Source organism: Pseudophryne corroboree, chromosome 6 (genome assembly GCF_028390025.1).
Source record: "Pseudophryne corroboree isolate aPseCor3 chromosome 6, aPseCor3.hap2, whole genome shotgun sequence".
NCBI lineage: Eukaryota > Metazoa > Chordata > Amphibia > Anura > Myobatrachidae > Pseudophryne > Pseudophryne corroboree.
This window is the reverse complement of record NC_086449.1, coordinates 520426374-520442484: the sequence shown is the minus strand read 5'-3', so window position 1 is coordinate 520442484 and position 16111 is coordinate 520426374. Positions and strand designations below refer to the sequence as shown.

The following is a 16111-nucleotide window of genomic DNA, read 5'->3' as shown; positions in this document are numbered from 1 at the left end:
ATCAACAGTCCCTGTTTTCATAGATGAGATATAAGAGCTATTAAAGCCTCTGTGAATATTTTTGGTGAAGTTGCCAGACCAAAAAGGAAGACAAACAAACTGGAAACTGTTTGCCTAGGATGCAAAATCTTCATTAGCCTGGATGTCACTTGTTGGCTGGTACTTAAAAATAGGCATTTTTTAAGTCTATTTATATATTTATTACCAGTTATTTATATAGCACACACATATTCCGCAGTCCTTTACAGAGAATACTGAAGCCAGAAAATCTCTTTACTTTCGCCAGAATTGTTTTTGAAGTTTCCATACAAAATCTTTTCTGCTAGAACAAACTTGTTTAAGTCCCTTAAATCTAATATTGTTCTGAAATCTTCTGTAGGTTTCTTTCAGAGAAACAATTTAGCAGAAAGAGGGAAAGGCTTTCATTCTCGAGGTACTAACTTTATTGCTTGCAAGTTGATTAACTTTGTCAAACTTTCTTTTAGAACAATCAGTTCTGCAGAAGATACCTTTGATATTACAAATATGTCCCTCCTGGCAATTTTCTTGAAACCTAGCTGGTAACCTTTGAATACTATCTCTAGGAACCCATTTGTCTTGAGTGACTTATTTATAATTTCTTGCAAACCTAAAAAGGCTGATCCCTAGTAGCATGACTGAAAAGGACTGGGCATAGTCATTGCCTTCTTGCACTGGATCTACAATAGGCCTGACGAAAGTACCGCTTTGTCATACCCGCAGAATATTTTCTATTGTATGATTTCCCCGGCTTGTAGCTTCTGGCCTCTTTAAAATAAGGTGGCACCTGATACACTGTCCACCTATACTAAAGTAAAATTTAGTAGATTTGCCACGTGTAATTTTTTTTGTATCGTAGACTCCAATTATTTCCAAACAATGACCTTATAGGGTAATATTGATGACCTGTTTTTGTAATGAGCATATGCCGACCAAGAACGTAGCCACACTGCCCTACTTGTTACTACCCTGGTGGCAATAGAGCTTTCTGCATTATTTCCAATTTTTTAAATAAATATTGCTTCGATAGATTTCCTTCCAAATCTGTGTGTACAGATGAGCGCCATAATCTCAAGGCTCCAGAGACAGAAACATGCAGATTTTTTTAATTTTTTTTTTTGAGACCTCCATCCTCTTATCCATTGAGTCTTTAAATGAAGCTCCATCCTTTAGAGGAATGGTTGTTCTAGACCTTAATTCAGCAACAGCGGAATCCACTCTAGGTACAACACAACATTTAAGACATTGTTCGGCCTTCACTGGATACATATGATCAATACTGGCAAGACTTCCCTGTCCTTTATTCAAATTCTGTCTCTCCTTTATCACAATCTCCTTCACAACCTTGTGTATAGGAAAAACTTTGTTTCTTTTGATCTGTCTCCAAACAATAAATCCTGCTGATCAACCTCTTCAGACATTTCTTTATACAGGTTGAGTCTCCCTTATCCAAAATGCTTGGGACCAGAGGTATTTTGGATATGGGATTTTTCCGTATTTTGGAATAATTGCATTCCATAATGAGATATCATGGTGATGGGACCTAAATCTAAGCACAGAATGCATTTATGTTACATATACACCTTATACACACAGCCTGAAGGTCATTTTAGCCAATATTTTTTTATAACTTTGTGCATTAAACAAAGTGTGTCTACATTCACACAATTAATTTATGTTTCACATACACCTTATACACACAGCCTGAAGGTCATTTAATACAATATTTTTAATAACTTTGCGTATTAAACAAAGTTTGTGTACATTGAGCCATCAAAAAACAAAGGTTTCACTATCTCACTCTCACTCAAAAAAGTCCGTATTTCGGAATATTCCGTATTTCGGAATATTTGGATATGGGATACTCAACCTGTAATTCACAGATTTGTAAATATTTTTCAGCATACTCTATTATGTGCATAATAAAAGTCCTTTTTTCTTCATTGGAAATTTTCACAAAATGTTCTCTTTACCATACTCTGAGGAATCTAAGTCTTCATAATCAAGTCTTGTCCAGGATCTAAATCTCCTAGACCCCTGGAGTGCTAAAAAAATACTCCTTAGAAACAATTAATCTCTTCATCCATTCCATTAGCTCTTTAATCTGACTAGACTGTTGACTATGCACTGGTGTAAGTTTTTTGCATATAATTATCATAGAAAACTATATCCTGATCCCCAGTGAAGTATAGGTCACGTGCTGCACATCTTGCATTTATAGGTTACTTTTTTGATAACTTCTAACGCTCCACTGAATTAGGCACACTGCAGAAAATAAAATAAGTCATTTTCTCAGTATCATAAACTAATCTATAAAAACGCATAGCCAGCCCCCACCCCCCCCCCCGTTTATGAGGATTTACATCATTTGGGCGCAATTTGGCTGTTGGGGAAGGCTCCTTTTCCATAACTGCACTGTTCCAGCTTCACAGAAAACGTAAGGCCAAAGCAGCTTCTTCTCTCAGTGGCACCATTTTTGAAGCCCTGTGAAATCAGATTTGGGTGGGCACATGCGCAGTACCAAGCAGCAATGCATGCTAGACTGCTGCATCATGGTCTCCCCCGCCGGGCGGTCACACAAAACCGCCATTACTGCCACAGTTCACATGAGCAGAAGCTATCTTATATACACTCAGTGGGAGGTCCCTGTGGAAAAAACTTCCCATCTGCTTATAGGGGATAGGAGTACTAACCAACCGTAAGGGCTGCCATGGAGACTGAAGAAGAAATATACAGTACGTTTCAACCAATAGAAGTATAAACCTTGCATAAAGAACACATATTAGTTTTCTCTATGCTCAGGAGTACTAGGATATTATTCTTTTTTTATATAGGTCTATGTTTACACTACTTGGTAGAAAGTACATCACAATATAGGGTTTTAGGACTACAAATGTGTCCTCATACATCTTTGCTGTAGTCACGTCAAACAACCCCTCTTGGCACATTAGGTCACGTGAGAATCTTCTAGTGTCAGGCATTTTTTTTGCCGAAAATGTGTTTTATTCGCAACTCGTGCACCTTTTTCTTCCACACTTTTCACTTCCACTTAACAGTCTATTAATGTGCTTTGATACAAGCACTTTGAGAACAAACTTCTTTTGTAATTTCCTTTTGAGGCTTTCCCTCCTTGTGGAGGGTGTAAATGATGGTTTTCTGCACAACTGTCAGGTCAGCAGTTTTCCTCATGATTGTGAATTGTACTGAACCAGACAGAGACCATTTAAAGGCTCAGGGACCCTTTGCAGGTGGTTTGGATTAATTAGCTGATTAGGGTGTGACACTTTGAGCCAACAATACTGAACCTTTTCACAATATTAAAATTTTCTGAGATTTTGGATTTTCTTAAGCTGTAAACCACAATCATCAAAATTTTTAACAAATAAAGGCTTGAAATATCTCACTTTGCATGTAATGAGACTATATCAGTTTCACCTTTTAAGTTGAATTACTGAAAAAAAATGAACTTTTGCACAATATTCTAATTTTCTGAGTTTCAGCTGAATAGTCTCAGTCACACACATATATAAAAAGTGTCATATTAAATTAATCAGCTCAGTCTCCTCAGCATCCTAGCATTGCCTTGCAAATAAGACACATTTTCAGCATAAAAAAAAAAAAGCCAGACATTAGCAGTTTCACAGGACCTGGAAGCTCAGCCATGCCATGCCAGGCATTTCACTCTGCATGGTGTATTGAGGCTGGATGTACGAGGACACATCTGTATGTTTACCAGTCCTTTCAGGAGTATTTTACATCAAGGGAAAACACAAAATCAAACATACAAATGTAAAATTCCCTCAAATTAGACTAAGAAAAGCAAACAAATGTTACTGCATCAAAAAAACTGCAAATAAATAAAAGCTTAATCTGTGTTCAAATGTTGAAAATCATTCTCCTCTATTACAAGTCATGGGGGCAGGGAACACACATACTGTGGCATCTATAAAATACTTACTGGTCTTTCATTTGGATCGATAAAAAATATTTTTATGATTATCTCAAATTCTCCCCAGCCAGTCTCTGTAATTTCGTAAGGGGGCTTGGTAACCACTATAATTAAAATAGAACAATTTCATAATTATTGCATATAAACAAACAAAAAGTAAACATAGATAGATAGATAGATAGATAGATAGATAGATAGATAGATGAGATAGATAGATGAGATAGATAGATGAGATAGACAGATGAGATAGACAGATGAGATAGACAGATGAGATAGATGTAGTTGGTATCCAAATGTACGGTATGCCGGCGGGACAAGAGACTGAGGCCGGAATCTCAAATGTAAGTTTGCCGGGTAAGGGTTAGGGTTAGTTTAGTTCAGCACCCCTGTCGGGATTATGGCATACCCATACACAGACACTTTGAGGAGCTGGGAGAGTAACATTACCTCTTAGAGGATTTCCATAGCTCTCGTGCAATTTAAACTGAATTTTCTTGACATAGGCAGACATGTCCTGAAATAAGTGAAAAAATAAGATTTCAAACCTACCGGTAAATCTTTTTCTCGTAGTCCGTAGAGGATGCTGGGACTCCGTAAGGACCATGGGGATAGACGGGCTCCGCAGGAGACATGGGCACTTTCAGAAAGACTTGGATCTGGGTGTGCACTGGTTCCTCCCTCTATGCCCCTCCTCCAGACCTCAGTTAGAGAAACTGTGCCCAGAGGAGACGGACAGTACGAGGAAAGGAAAGTTAATCTAAGGGCAAGATTCATACCAGCCACACCAATTACACCGTATAACCTGTGATATAAAATCTAGTTAACAGTATGAACAACAACATATCATCGGTCCAAAACCGACGAAACTATAACATAACCCTTATGAAAGCAATAACTATATACAAGTCTTGCAGAAATAGTCCGCACTTGGGACGGGCGCCCAGCATCCTCTACGGACTACGAGAAAAAGATTTACCGGTAGGTTTAAAATCTTATTTTCTCTAACGTCCTAGAGGATGCTGGGACTCCGTAAGGACCATGGGGATTATACCAAAGCTCCCAAATGGGCGGGAGAGTGCGGATGACTCTGCAGCACCGATTGAGCAAACAGGAGGTCCTCCTCAGCCAGGGTATCAAACTTATAGAACTTTGCAAAGGTGTTTGACCCCGACCAAGTAGCAGCTCGGCACAGCTGTAGTGCCAAGACCCCTCGGGCAGCCGCCCAAGACGAGCCCACCTTCCTAGTGGAATGGGCCTTAACCGATTTTGGTAACGGCAATCCTGCCGTAGAATGCGCCTGCTGAATCGTGTTACAGATACAGCGAGCAATAGTCTGCTTTGAAGCAGGGCCGCCAACCTTGTTGGCTGCATACAGGACAAACAGTGCTTCTGTTTTTCTGATTCTAGCCGTTCTGGCCACGTAAATCTTCAAAGCCCTAACCACATCAAGGGACTCGGAATCCTCCATGTCCCGTGTAGCCACAGGCACGACAATAGGTTGGTTCATATGAAAGGATGAGACCACCTTAGGTAGGAATTGAGGACGGGTCCGCAATTCCGCTCTATCCATATGGAAAACCAGATAGGGACTTTTATGTGATAAAGCCGCCAATTCCGAAACTCGCCTAGCCGAAGCCAAGGCTAACAACATGACCACCTTCCAAGTGAGATATTTCAACTCCACTGTTTTAAGTGGTTCAAACCAATGTGACTTAAGAAAACTTAACACCACGTTAAGGTCCCAAGGCGCCACCGGAGGCACAAATGGGGGCTGAATATGCAGTACTCCCTTCACAAAAGTCTGTACATCAGGCAGACAGGCCAATTCCTTTTGAAAGAAAATGGATAAGGCCGACATCTGAACTTTAATGGAGCCTAACTTTAGGCCCAAATTCACTCCAGTCTGTAGGAATGAAGAAAACAGCCTAGATGGAATTCTTCCGTAGGAGCATTCCTGGCCTCGCACCAAGAAACATATTTTCGCCATATTCGGTGATAATGTTTAGATGTCACGTCCTTCCTAGCCTTTATTAGCGTAGGAATGACCTCATCCGAAATACCTTTTTCCGCTAGGATCCGGCGTTCAACCGCCATGCCGTCAAACGCAGCCGCGGTAAGTCTTGGAATAGATAGGGACCCTGTTGCAACAGGTCCTGTCTTAGAGGAAGAGGCCACGGATCTTCTGTGAGCATTTCCTGCAGATCCGGATACCAGGTCCTTCGTGGCCAATCCGGAACAATGAGTATTGTTCTCACTCCTCTTTTTCTTATTATTCTCAACACCTTGGGTATGAGAGGAATAGGAGGAAATACATAGACCGACTGGAACACCCCTGGTGTCACTAGGGCGTCCACAGCTACCGCCTGAGGATCTCTTCACCTGGCGCAATACCTTTGTAGCTTTTTGTTGAGACGGGACGCCATCATGTCTATTTGGGGCAATCCCCACCGACTTGCAATCTGTGCGAAGACTTCCTGATGAAGTCCCCACTCTCCTGGATGCAGGTCGTGGCTGCTGAGGAAGTCTGCTTCACAGTTGTCCACTCCCGGAATGAACACTGCTGACAGTGCACCTACATGATTCTCCGCCCAGCGAAGAATTCTGGTGGCTTCCGCCATCGCCACTCTGCTCCTTGTGCCACCTTGGCGGTTTACATGAGCTACTGCGGTGACGTTGTCCGACTGAATCAGCACTGGTCGGTCGCGAAGTAAGGTCTCCGCTTGACGTAGGGCGTTGTATATGGCCCTCAGTTCCAGGATGTTGATGTGAAGACAAGTCTCTTGACCAAAGGCCTTGGAAATTTCTTCCCTGTGTGACTGCTCCCCATCCTCGGAGGCTCGCGTCCGTGGTCACCAGGAACCAATCCTGAATGCCGAACCTGCGGCCCTCTAGAAGGTGAGCACTCTGCAGCCACCACAGGAGAGATACCCTGGCCCTGGGGGACAGGGTGATCCGCTGATGCATGTGCAGATGTGACCCGGACCATTTGTCCAATAGGTCCCATTGGAAAGTCCTTGCATGGAACCTGCCGAAGGGAATGGCTTCGTATGTCGCCACCATTTTTCCCAGGACTTGAGTGCAATGATGCACTGACACTTGTTTCGGCTTCAACAGGTTCTTGACTAGAGTCATGAGTTCCTGCGCTTTTTCTACCGGAAGAAAAACCCTTTTCTGGTCTGTGTCCAGAATCATGCCCAAGGACAGGCGAGTCGTATGATTCAGCTGGGACTTTGGAATATTGAGAATCCAGCCGTGTCGCTGTAACACCTTCAGTGAAAGGGATACGCTGTTCAGCAACTTCTCCCGTGATCTCGCTTTTATGAGGAGATCGTCCAAGTACGGGATAATTGTGACACGCTGCTTTCGCAGGAGCACCATCATTTCCGCCATTACCTTGGTGAAAATTCTCGGGGCCGTGGAAAGCCCAAACGGCAACGTCTGAAATTGGTAATGACAATCCTGTATCGCAAATCTCAGGTACAAAACAAGAAAGATTCCTGGCGCTGTGATTAAATAGGTGTGTATGCTGCTCTCTCAGGGGCAATTGGTATTTTACCCCTACAATAGAAAAAGAAAAGGAAAAACCAAACGAGAGAGCGCTATTCACATCTAATGTGGATTTTATTTTTCCTTAAATATTAATATATCCTAAACACACATTATATACTTATAGTGCCGGCCGGCAATACACAAAATCAATAAAATGTCACAATAAACACAATATTTATGCTCTAAATACTTAGTTTCATATGCACATTTGGGTTATAACCACAGCAACTCTGGCTTGTAACGTCTCTCTAGTGAGACAGATATTATGTGCAAAACATGTAACGAACTCTTACATTCAGATACATTGTAATAACTTACCCAAGTTAACAATGGACCATGTACCTTTGTAGCAATGTTATATAGTACTTATGTCCATATGTCCATTAATATGGTTAATAAAACACGTGTTAATAGCAATGAACTGAGCAGTCTTAATATCAGCTTGTTAGTGATACTTAAAGCAGTTAATGCAGCAGCTGATTGTAAAAGAAAATCACTGTCCCGCAGTGATGTATAATAGATTTGTGTACCGTACAAAAGCCTCTGTTCAGTCACAATGCAAGCAACGGTCCTCCTGGCTAATCTTTCACGGGTAGCCTTTTAACGGAGTAGAACAAGTATCTGCTTTTTCCACGGTGCGGTGACTTTTTCCCTCCCGGCCGGTGCAAGTACCCTCGGCCTTATCCGGAGTCCGTGGGCAGGTGATTGAAGAGGCGTCCCCCTGCTATGGGGATAGAGCTCAGCTGGCCGGCTAATAGAGATTGTCCGCTGTAGTGTGCAAACGGAGATGCTGACAGACACGTTTCCCCGCCTACTCGCAAGCATCGGCGGCTTCCACAGTGTCATAAACTCTCTCCTCTACTTCCTCTTTTTAAATAGCCGATTCCTTAATTGGTACATGTGCATTAAATTACTTCTTAAGTCTCCATATTATTTCTAAACAAACACATACAACTATATTAATCACGCTTATTATAAAATTATGTAAAAACAACTCTCTCTCTCTCTCTCTATTATATATATATATATATATATATATATATATATATATATATATATATAGTGCGTAATTCATATATAAAGGGACACACACATAAAAAAACGGGAGTATATATCTCCCTATTTAGATATTGCCAATACGGCACCCTCTACTGGGCGCCTATCATAATTGCCTATTTTGACATTTTAATAGTATTCTATCAAGCATTAAATACTCATATATTTTCCCAATGTAATTATATTGCAGAGCATAATGAGCAATTATTTATCATACCAAACCGCACTCCATCCTTCCATATTAGTTATTGCGGTTTACAACAAATATATACTAATTATCTTCCAATCCAATATATTTGAAAGTATATGACAACCATAATTAGTCATATTTATCAATTTATATTAATATTCTTCCTCTTTTCTTAACTTAACTGAACCCCCTCATATGATTTAATTATTCTCACCCCTGATATTCGATTAACCATTAAATCCCTGCCAGGATTGGCTATAATGGACAGATAACCATTCTATTTATGGATAACACCTATATCATCCCTGCTGTAAATATATTAGCCCCCCCCCCCTCCCCCCTTCTTTTTAACGAAATGTATTTTATCCTTCTATGTAAGATGCACACAGTTAAATGGACATAGCTTAAATGACAATCACTTTATCCCTCTCAAGCCAGAGTTGCTGTGGTTATAACCCAAATGTGCATATGAAACTAAGTATTTAGAGCATAAATATTGTGTTTATTGTGACATTTTATTGATTTTGTGTATTGCCGGCCGGCACTATAAGTATATAATGTGCGTTTAGGATATATTAATATTTAAGGAAAAATAAAATCCACATTAGATAGAAATCTCAGGTACGCCTGATGAAGAGGATATATGGGAAAATGCAGGTATGCATCCTTTATGTCCAGCGATACCATAAAATCCCCCCCTTCCAGGCTGGCGATGACCGCTCTGAGCGATTCCATCTTGAACTTTAACCGTTTTAAGTAAAGGTTCAGGGATTTTTAATTCAAAATGGGTCTGACCGAACAATCCGGTTTCGGGACCACAAACAGAGTTGAGTAGTACCCCTTCCCTCTCTGAAGCAGGGGAACCTCGGCCACCACTTGTTGAAGACACAATTTTTGAATCGCATGTAACACTATCTCCCTTTCCAGGGGAGAAGTTGGTAGCGCCGATTTGAAAAACCGGCGAGGAGGCACCGCTTCAAATTCCAGCTTGTATCCCTGGGAAACAATCTCCATTGCCCAGGGATCCACCTATGATTGAACCCAGATATGGCTGAAAAGTCGAAGACGTGCCCCCACTGGAGCGGACTCCCTCAGGGGAGCCCCAGCGTCATGCGGTGGATTTTGCAGAGGCCGGGGAGGATTTCTGTTCCTGGGAACTAGCTGTGTTGTGCAGCTTTTTTCCTCTGCCCTTACCCCTGGCAAGAAAGGACGATCCACGTACTCTTTTGCTTTTATTTGAACGAAAGGACTGCATTTGATAATGAGGCGCTTTCTTAGATTGTGAGGGAATATAAGGCAAAAAATTTGATTTACCTGCCGTAGCTGTGGAGACGAGGTCCGAGAGGCCCTCTCCAAACAATTACTCACCCTTGTAAGGCAAAAACTCCCTATGCCTCTTTGAGTCGGCATCCCCCGTCCACTGTCGGGTCCATAAGACTCGCCTACCAGAAATGGACATAGCGTTTATTCTGGAACCCAGTAAACTAATGTCTGTTAGAGCATCCCTCATATATAAGACAGCATCTTTTATATGCACTAGGGTCATTAAAATGGTATCCTTATCAAGGGTCTCAATATCCGCTGATAAAGAATCTGTCCATGCTGCTACAGCACTACAAACCCAGGCCGACGCAATTGCCGGCCTGAGTAACGTACCAGAATGTGTGTAAATGGACATCAAGGTAACCTCCTGCTTGCGGTCAGCAGGATCCTTGAGGGTAGCCGTATCTTGGGACGGGAGCGCTATCTTTTTTGATAAGCGTGTCAAAGCTTTGTCTACCCTAGGGGAGGATTCCCACCGTATTCTGTCCTGTGACGGGAAAGGATACGCTGTTAGAATCCTTTTGCGAATCTGCAGTTTTTTGTCTGGAGTTTCCCACGCTTTTTCGCATAACTCGTTCAGCTCATGTGAAGAGGGAAAAGTGACCTCAGGTTTCTTTCCCTTATACATGTGTACCCTCGTGTCAGGGACAGGGGGTTCCTCAGTAATATGCAAAACATCTTTAATTGCGATAATCATATATCGAATACATTTAGCCACCCTTGGCTGCAATTTTGCATCATCGTAGTCGACACTGGAGTCTGAATCCGTGTCGGTATCTGTGTCAACTATTTGGGATAGTGGGCGCTTCTGAGACCCCGAAGGTCCCGGCGACATTGGGACAGACATGGGTTGACTCCCTGACTGTACCCTAGCTTCAGCTTTGTCTAATCTTTTGTGCAATAAATTAACATTAGCACTTAAAACATTCCACATATCCATCCAGTCAGGTGTCGGCGCTGCCGACGGAGACCTAATATTCATACACTCCCCCTCCTCCTTAGGTGAGCCTTCAACCTCAGACATGTCGACACACGCGTACCGACACACCACACACACACAGGGAAGCTCTTTTCTGAAGACGGGTTCCCCACCAGGCCCTTTGGAGAGACAGAGAGAGAGTATGCCAGCACACACCCCAGCGCTATATGACCCAGGAAAAAACACAGAATGTTTACCCAGTAGCGCTTTTGTCTCATGTATATGCGCCAATTATGTGCCCCCCCACCCCCTCTACTTTAAAACCCTCTTTCACCGTGCGTCAAGCAGGGGAGAGTCCGGAGAACTTCCTCTCAGCGGTGCTGTGTAGAAAAAATGGCGCTGGTGAGTGCTGAGGGAAAAGCCCCGCCCCCTTGGCGGCGGGCCTCTGTCCCGCTCAAATTTACTAATAACATGGCGGGGGCTCTTTTTATACATGTACAGTGCCCAGCTGTACATGTATATATGTGTATTTGCCACAGGAGGTGTTTATTGCTGCCCAGGGCGCCCCCACCTGCGCCCTGCACCCTTACAGTGACCGAAGTGTGTGAGGTGAATGGGAGCAATGGCGCACCGCTTCACTGCTGTGCGTTACCTCTATGAAGATCAATGTGTCTTCTGTCACCTCTGAAGTCTTTTCCTCACATACTCACCCGGCTTCTTTCTTCCGGCTCTGCGAGGAGGACGGTGGCGCGGCTCTGGGACGGACGGCGAGGGTGAGACCTGCGTACCAATCCTTCTGGAGCTAATGGTGCCCAGTAGCCTAAGAAACAGAGCCCTGAAACTCAGAAGTGGGTCTGTTTCTCTCTCCTCAGTCCCTCGATGCAGGGAGTCTGTTGCCAGCAGGCTCCCTGAAAATAAAAAACCTAACTAAAATACTTTCTTTTACAGGAAACTCAGGAGAGCTCCCTGAAAGCACCCAGTCTCCACTGGGCACAGTATCAAACTGAGGTCTGGAGGAGGGGCATAGAGGGAGGAGCCAGTGCACACCCAGATCCAAAGTCTTTCTTAAAGTGCCCATGTCTCCTGCGGAGCCCGTCTACCCCCATGGTCCTTACGGAGTTCCAGCATCCTCTAGGACGTTAGAGAAATATATAAAGAGGAATCTCCATTATACTTTAAATTACCTAAAAGAACCACAACCACCATAGTTTAGCATTGTACATAATTGCCCCTTTAAAATAACATTCGAGTTCGGCCGGCATCCCATATGACCATCAAACTCGGACTTTATTACATCCCAGGCATCGTCTCCAACTGTTCAACACAGCAAGAAATATTATATAGATTGTGAGCTTTCAGTGTAAGTACATGTGTATATAACAGCACAAGATTTCCCATTGGGTAGAATCATGCAATTGCTTAGCTATTATTGGCTGATAAATTTTGGGATCACCTTAACATTTTACATTTACAAAGCACTAGTGTAAGTGTACTTATTCACAGGAAGCTAACTTTTAAGACCTACAACTTGCTGATATAGCAAGATAGCTTGATGAACTTCCCTTTCTGTAGTCTGCTGTAAAAATGTATTACATTATTAGGGTTAAATAAAAAAAAAAAAAAAGGATTTGAATTACCTACCGGTAATTCCTTTTCTCGTAGTCCATAAGGGATATTGGGCAATCAAGTACGATGGGGTATAGACGGGGTCCAAAGGAGCCAGTGCACTTCAAATTTCTTCAACTGGGTGTGCTGGCTCCTCCCCTCTACGTACCCTCCCACAGGCAGTTATAGGTAAAAACGTGCCCTAAGGAGAAAGGACATATATGAGAGAAGGAACATAGGGGGGTGAGATTTACACACCAGCACACCACTAACATAAAACAACCAGCAACGGCTGGTAATAACAACAGCAGCTGAACAGGTAACTACATAACAAGAACCTGCAGAAAAGTCAACGCACTGAGGCGGACTACGAGAAAAGGATTTACCGGTAGGTATTAAAATATCCATAAGGGATATTGGGGAATCTAGTACGATGGGGACGTCCCAAAGCTTCCAGAACGGGTGGGAATGTGCGGAGACTGCTGCAGTACCGCCTGCCCAAACTGGGTATCCTCTTTGGCCAGGGTATCAAATTTGTAGAACTTCACAAAGGTGTTCTTCCCCGACCAGGTAGCAGCCCGGCATAGTTGCAAGGCCGAGACTCCACGGACAGCCGCCCAGGAAGAGCCCACCGATCTTGTAGGAGTGGGCCTTCAGAGACTTGGTAACCGGTAAGGCTGCCGACACATAGGCCTGGTGGATACTAAGCCTAATCCAACAAGCAATGGACTGCTTTGAAGCAGAGCAACCCTTTTTCTGCGCATCATAGGGCACGAACAAGGAATCCGTCTTTCTGACCCGAGCTGTGCGCTTGACATAGATCTTCAAGGCAAGCACAGCATCCAATGCCTCTGGAGAAGCAGAAGCGTCAGAACTGGATGGAATCACAATAGGTTGATTCAAGTGAAACGCGGAGACAACCTTCGGCAGGAACTGCTGTCTAGTCTGGAGCTGCGCTGTATACTCATAAAAGACCAAGTACGGACTTTTACACGATAAGGCCCCCAATTCCGAGACAGGTCGAGCAGAAGCCAGGGCCAGCAACATCACAGTCTTCCACGTGAGGTACTTGTCTTCTACAGTCAGAGGTTCAAACCAGGAGGACTGTAGAAACGCCAACACAACATCCAAATCCCAGGGTGCCATAGTCAGCATAAAAGTAGGTTGTATGTGAAGCACCCCTTGCAAGAAGGTCTGAACTTCTGACAACACTGCCAATTTCTTCTGTAAGAAAATGGAGAGGGCTGAAATCTGGACCTTAATGGAACCCAGACGTAAGCCCTTATCCACAACAGCCTGCAGGAAATGTAAGAAACGTTCCAAGTGAAACTCTGCAGGCGGATACATGCGTTCCTCGCACCAAGATACATATCTCCTCCAGATATGATGATAGTGTTTTGACATCACAGGTTTCCTAGCCTGAACCATGGTAGCAATAACCTTTTTGGAAAGGCCTTTATGAGCTAGGATGTTCGGCTCAACCTCCATGCTGTCAAACGAAGTCGCCGTAAGTCCGGGTAGACGAACGGTCCTTGTTGAAGAAGATCGCTTCTTAGTGGTAGAGGCCTAGGGTCTTCGACAGACATGTCCAGAAGATCCGCATACCACACCCTCCGAGGCAATCAGAATTGCCTTGACTCCCTGATTTCTGATTCGCTTGAGCACCCTTGGGAGCAACGGAATCACAGGAAACAGGTAGACCAGACGGTAAGCCCAAGGCGTTGTCAGTGTATCTACTGCCCTCGCCTGAGGGTCCCTGGTCCGTGAGCAATACCAGGGAAGTTTCTTGTTGAGACAAGAAGCCATGATGTCTGTTTGTGGGCAACCCCACCGGGCGATGATCCGCTGGAACACCAGAGGGTGAAGTCCCCACTCCCCCGGGTGGAGATCGTGATGACTCAGGAAGTCCGCATCCCAGTTATCCACACCCGGAATGAAGATTGCAGACATTGCTCTTGCATTTCTTTCCGCCTAGAGGAGTATCTGACACCTCTCACATGCAGGATCTGCTTTATGACCCTCCTTGATAATTGATATACGCCACTACCGTGGCATTGTGCGACTGTACCTGGATCATCTGATCCGTGAGCAGAGGAGAGGCCTGAAACAGAGCATTGTAGATTGCCCGAAGTTCCAGAATGTTGATCGGACGGAGGGCCTCGTCGGTTGACCACCTGCCCTGGAACTGCGCCCCCTGGGTGACAGCTCCCCATCCCCGTAGACTTGCATCCGTCGTGAGGAGGGTCCAATCCTGAATCCCGAAACCCCGGCCTTCCAGGAGACTGGAGGACTGTAGCCCCCACAGGAGGGAAATCCTGGTCTGAGGTGACAGACGAATCATTCGGTGCTGCTCAGGAGATCCAACTGAAATGTTCTGGCATGGAACCTCCCATACTGGATCGCCTCATATGAGGCGACCATCTTTCTCAACAATCTTATGCAAAGATGGATGGACACTCGAGAAGGTCGGAGCACCATGCGGACCATTAAATTAAGTGTTTTCGCCTTGTCCTCTGGTAGAAACACCTTCTGGGCCACAGTATTCAGCAATATCCCCAGGAACAGGAGCCTCTGGGTTGGCTCCAGGTGGGACTTCTGTAAGTTGAGGATCCACCCATGGTCTGACAGAAGATGGATGGTGCGGTTGATATGGAGCAACAAAAGCTCCCTGGATCTTGCCTTTATCAGAAGATCGTCCAGATAAGGGACCACATTGACCCCCTGGACCCGGAGTTGAAGCATCATCTCCACCATCACCTTCGTGTATACCCTCGGGGCTGTAGATAGGCCGAAGGGCAGAGCCTAGAACTGGAAATGATCATCCAGCAGGGCAAACCGCAGGTACGCCTGATGAGGCGGCCAAATCGGAATATGGAGATAGGCGTCCTTGATATCCAAGGAGACCATAAATTCCTGTTCTTCCAGGCCTGCAATCACTGCTCACAGAGATTCCATTTTGAACTTGAACACCCTCAAATAAGTATTCAATGATTTCAGATTCAAAATGGGCCCGACTGAACCGTCCGGTTTCGGCACCACAAACAGGTTTGAGTAAAACCCCTTGCTGCGTTGCAGTAGTGGTACTGGAACAATGACGTGGGACTAGACCAACTTTTGGATAGCCCGTTGCAACGCAACTTGCATATCCTCCAAAGCTGGTAAGCTTGATTTGAAAAATTGTTGGAAGGGGGGTGGGGGCAGTTTGGAAGAATGCTTTTGAACTTTAGCTTGTAGCCCTGAGAAACGCGCTCTCTGACCCAGGTATCCTGGCAGGAAGTCTCCCAGACGCGGCTGAAGTGACGCAGTCGAGCTCCCACCTCGAGATCCCCTCGGGGTGGGTGGGCACCGTCATGCGGAGGCCTTTGTGGAAGCAGAATCGGTGGACTGTTCCTGAGAACTGGTACTTGCAGGTTTTCTGAACTTACCTCTGGTGTCTCTGAACCGAAATCTGGGAGACCGAAAGGACTGGACAGACGGCCCCAGATAGGAGCGTCTCGCCGGC

The 16111-nt window shown here is 44.4% G+C and overlaps 1 protein-coding gene across 2 annotated transcripts in view; it reads right to left on the bottom strand.

The window, feature by feature from the left end:
- The window catches only part of YEATS4 (YEATS domain containing 4), a 66232-nt gene that overhangs the window by 29364 nt on the left and 20757 nt on the right, over positions 1-16111 (bottom strand). For both annotated transcript variants that reach the window (XM_063927508.1, XM_063927507.1), the window contains exons 3-4: positions 4415-4481; positions 3977-4071 (exon numbers count right to left, since the gene is read on the bottom strand). In XM_063927508.1, the coding sequence (XP_063783578.1) occupies positions 3977-4071; positions 4415-4481 (162 nt within the window). The remainder of the gene's footprint in view (positions 1-3976; positions 4072-4414; positions 4482-16111) is intronic.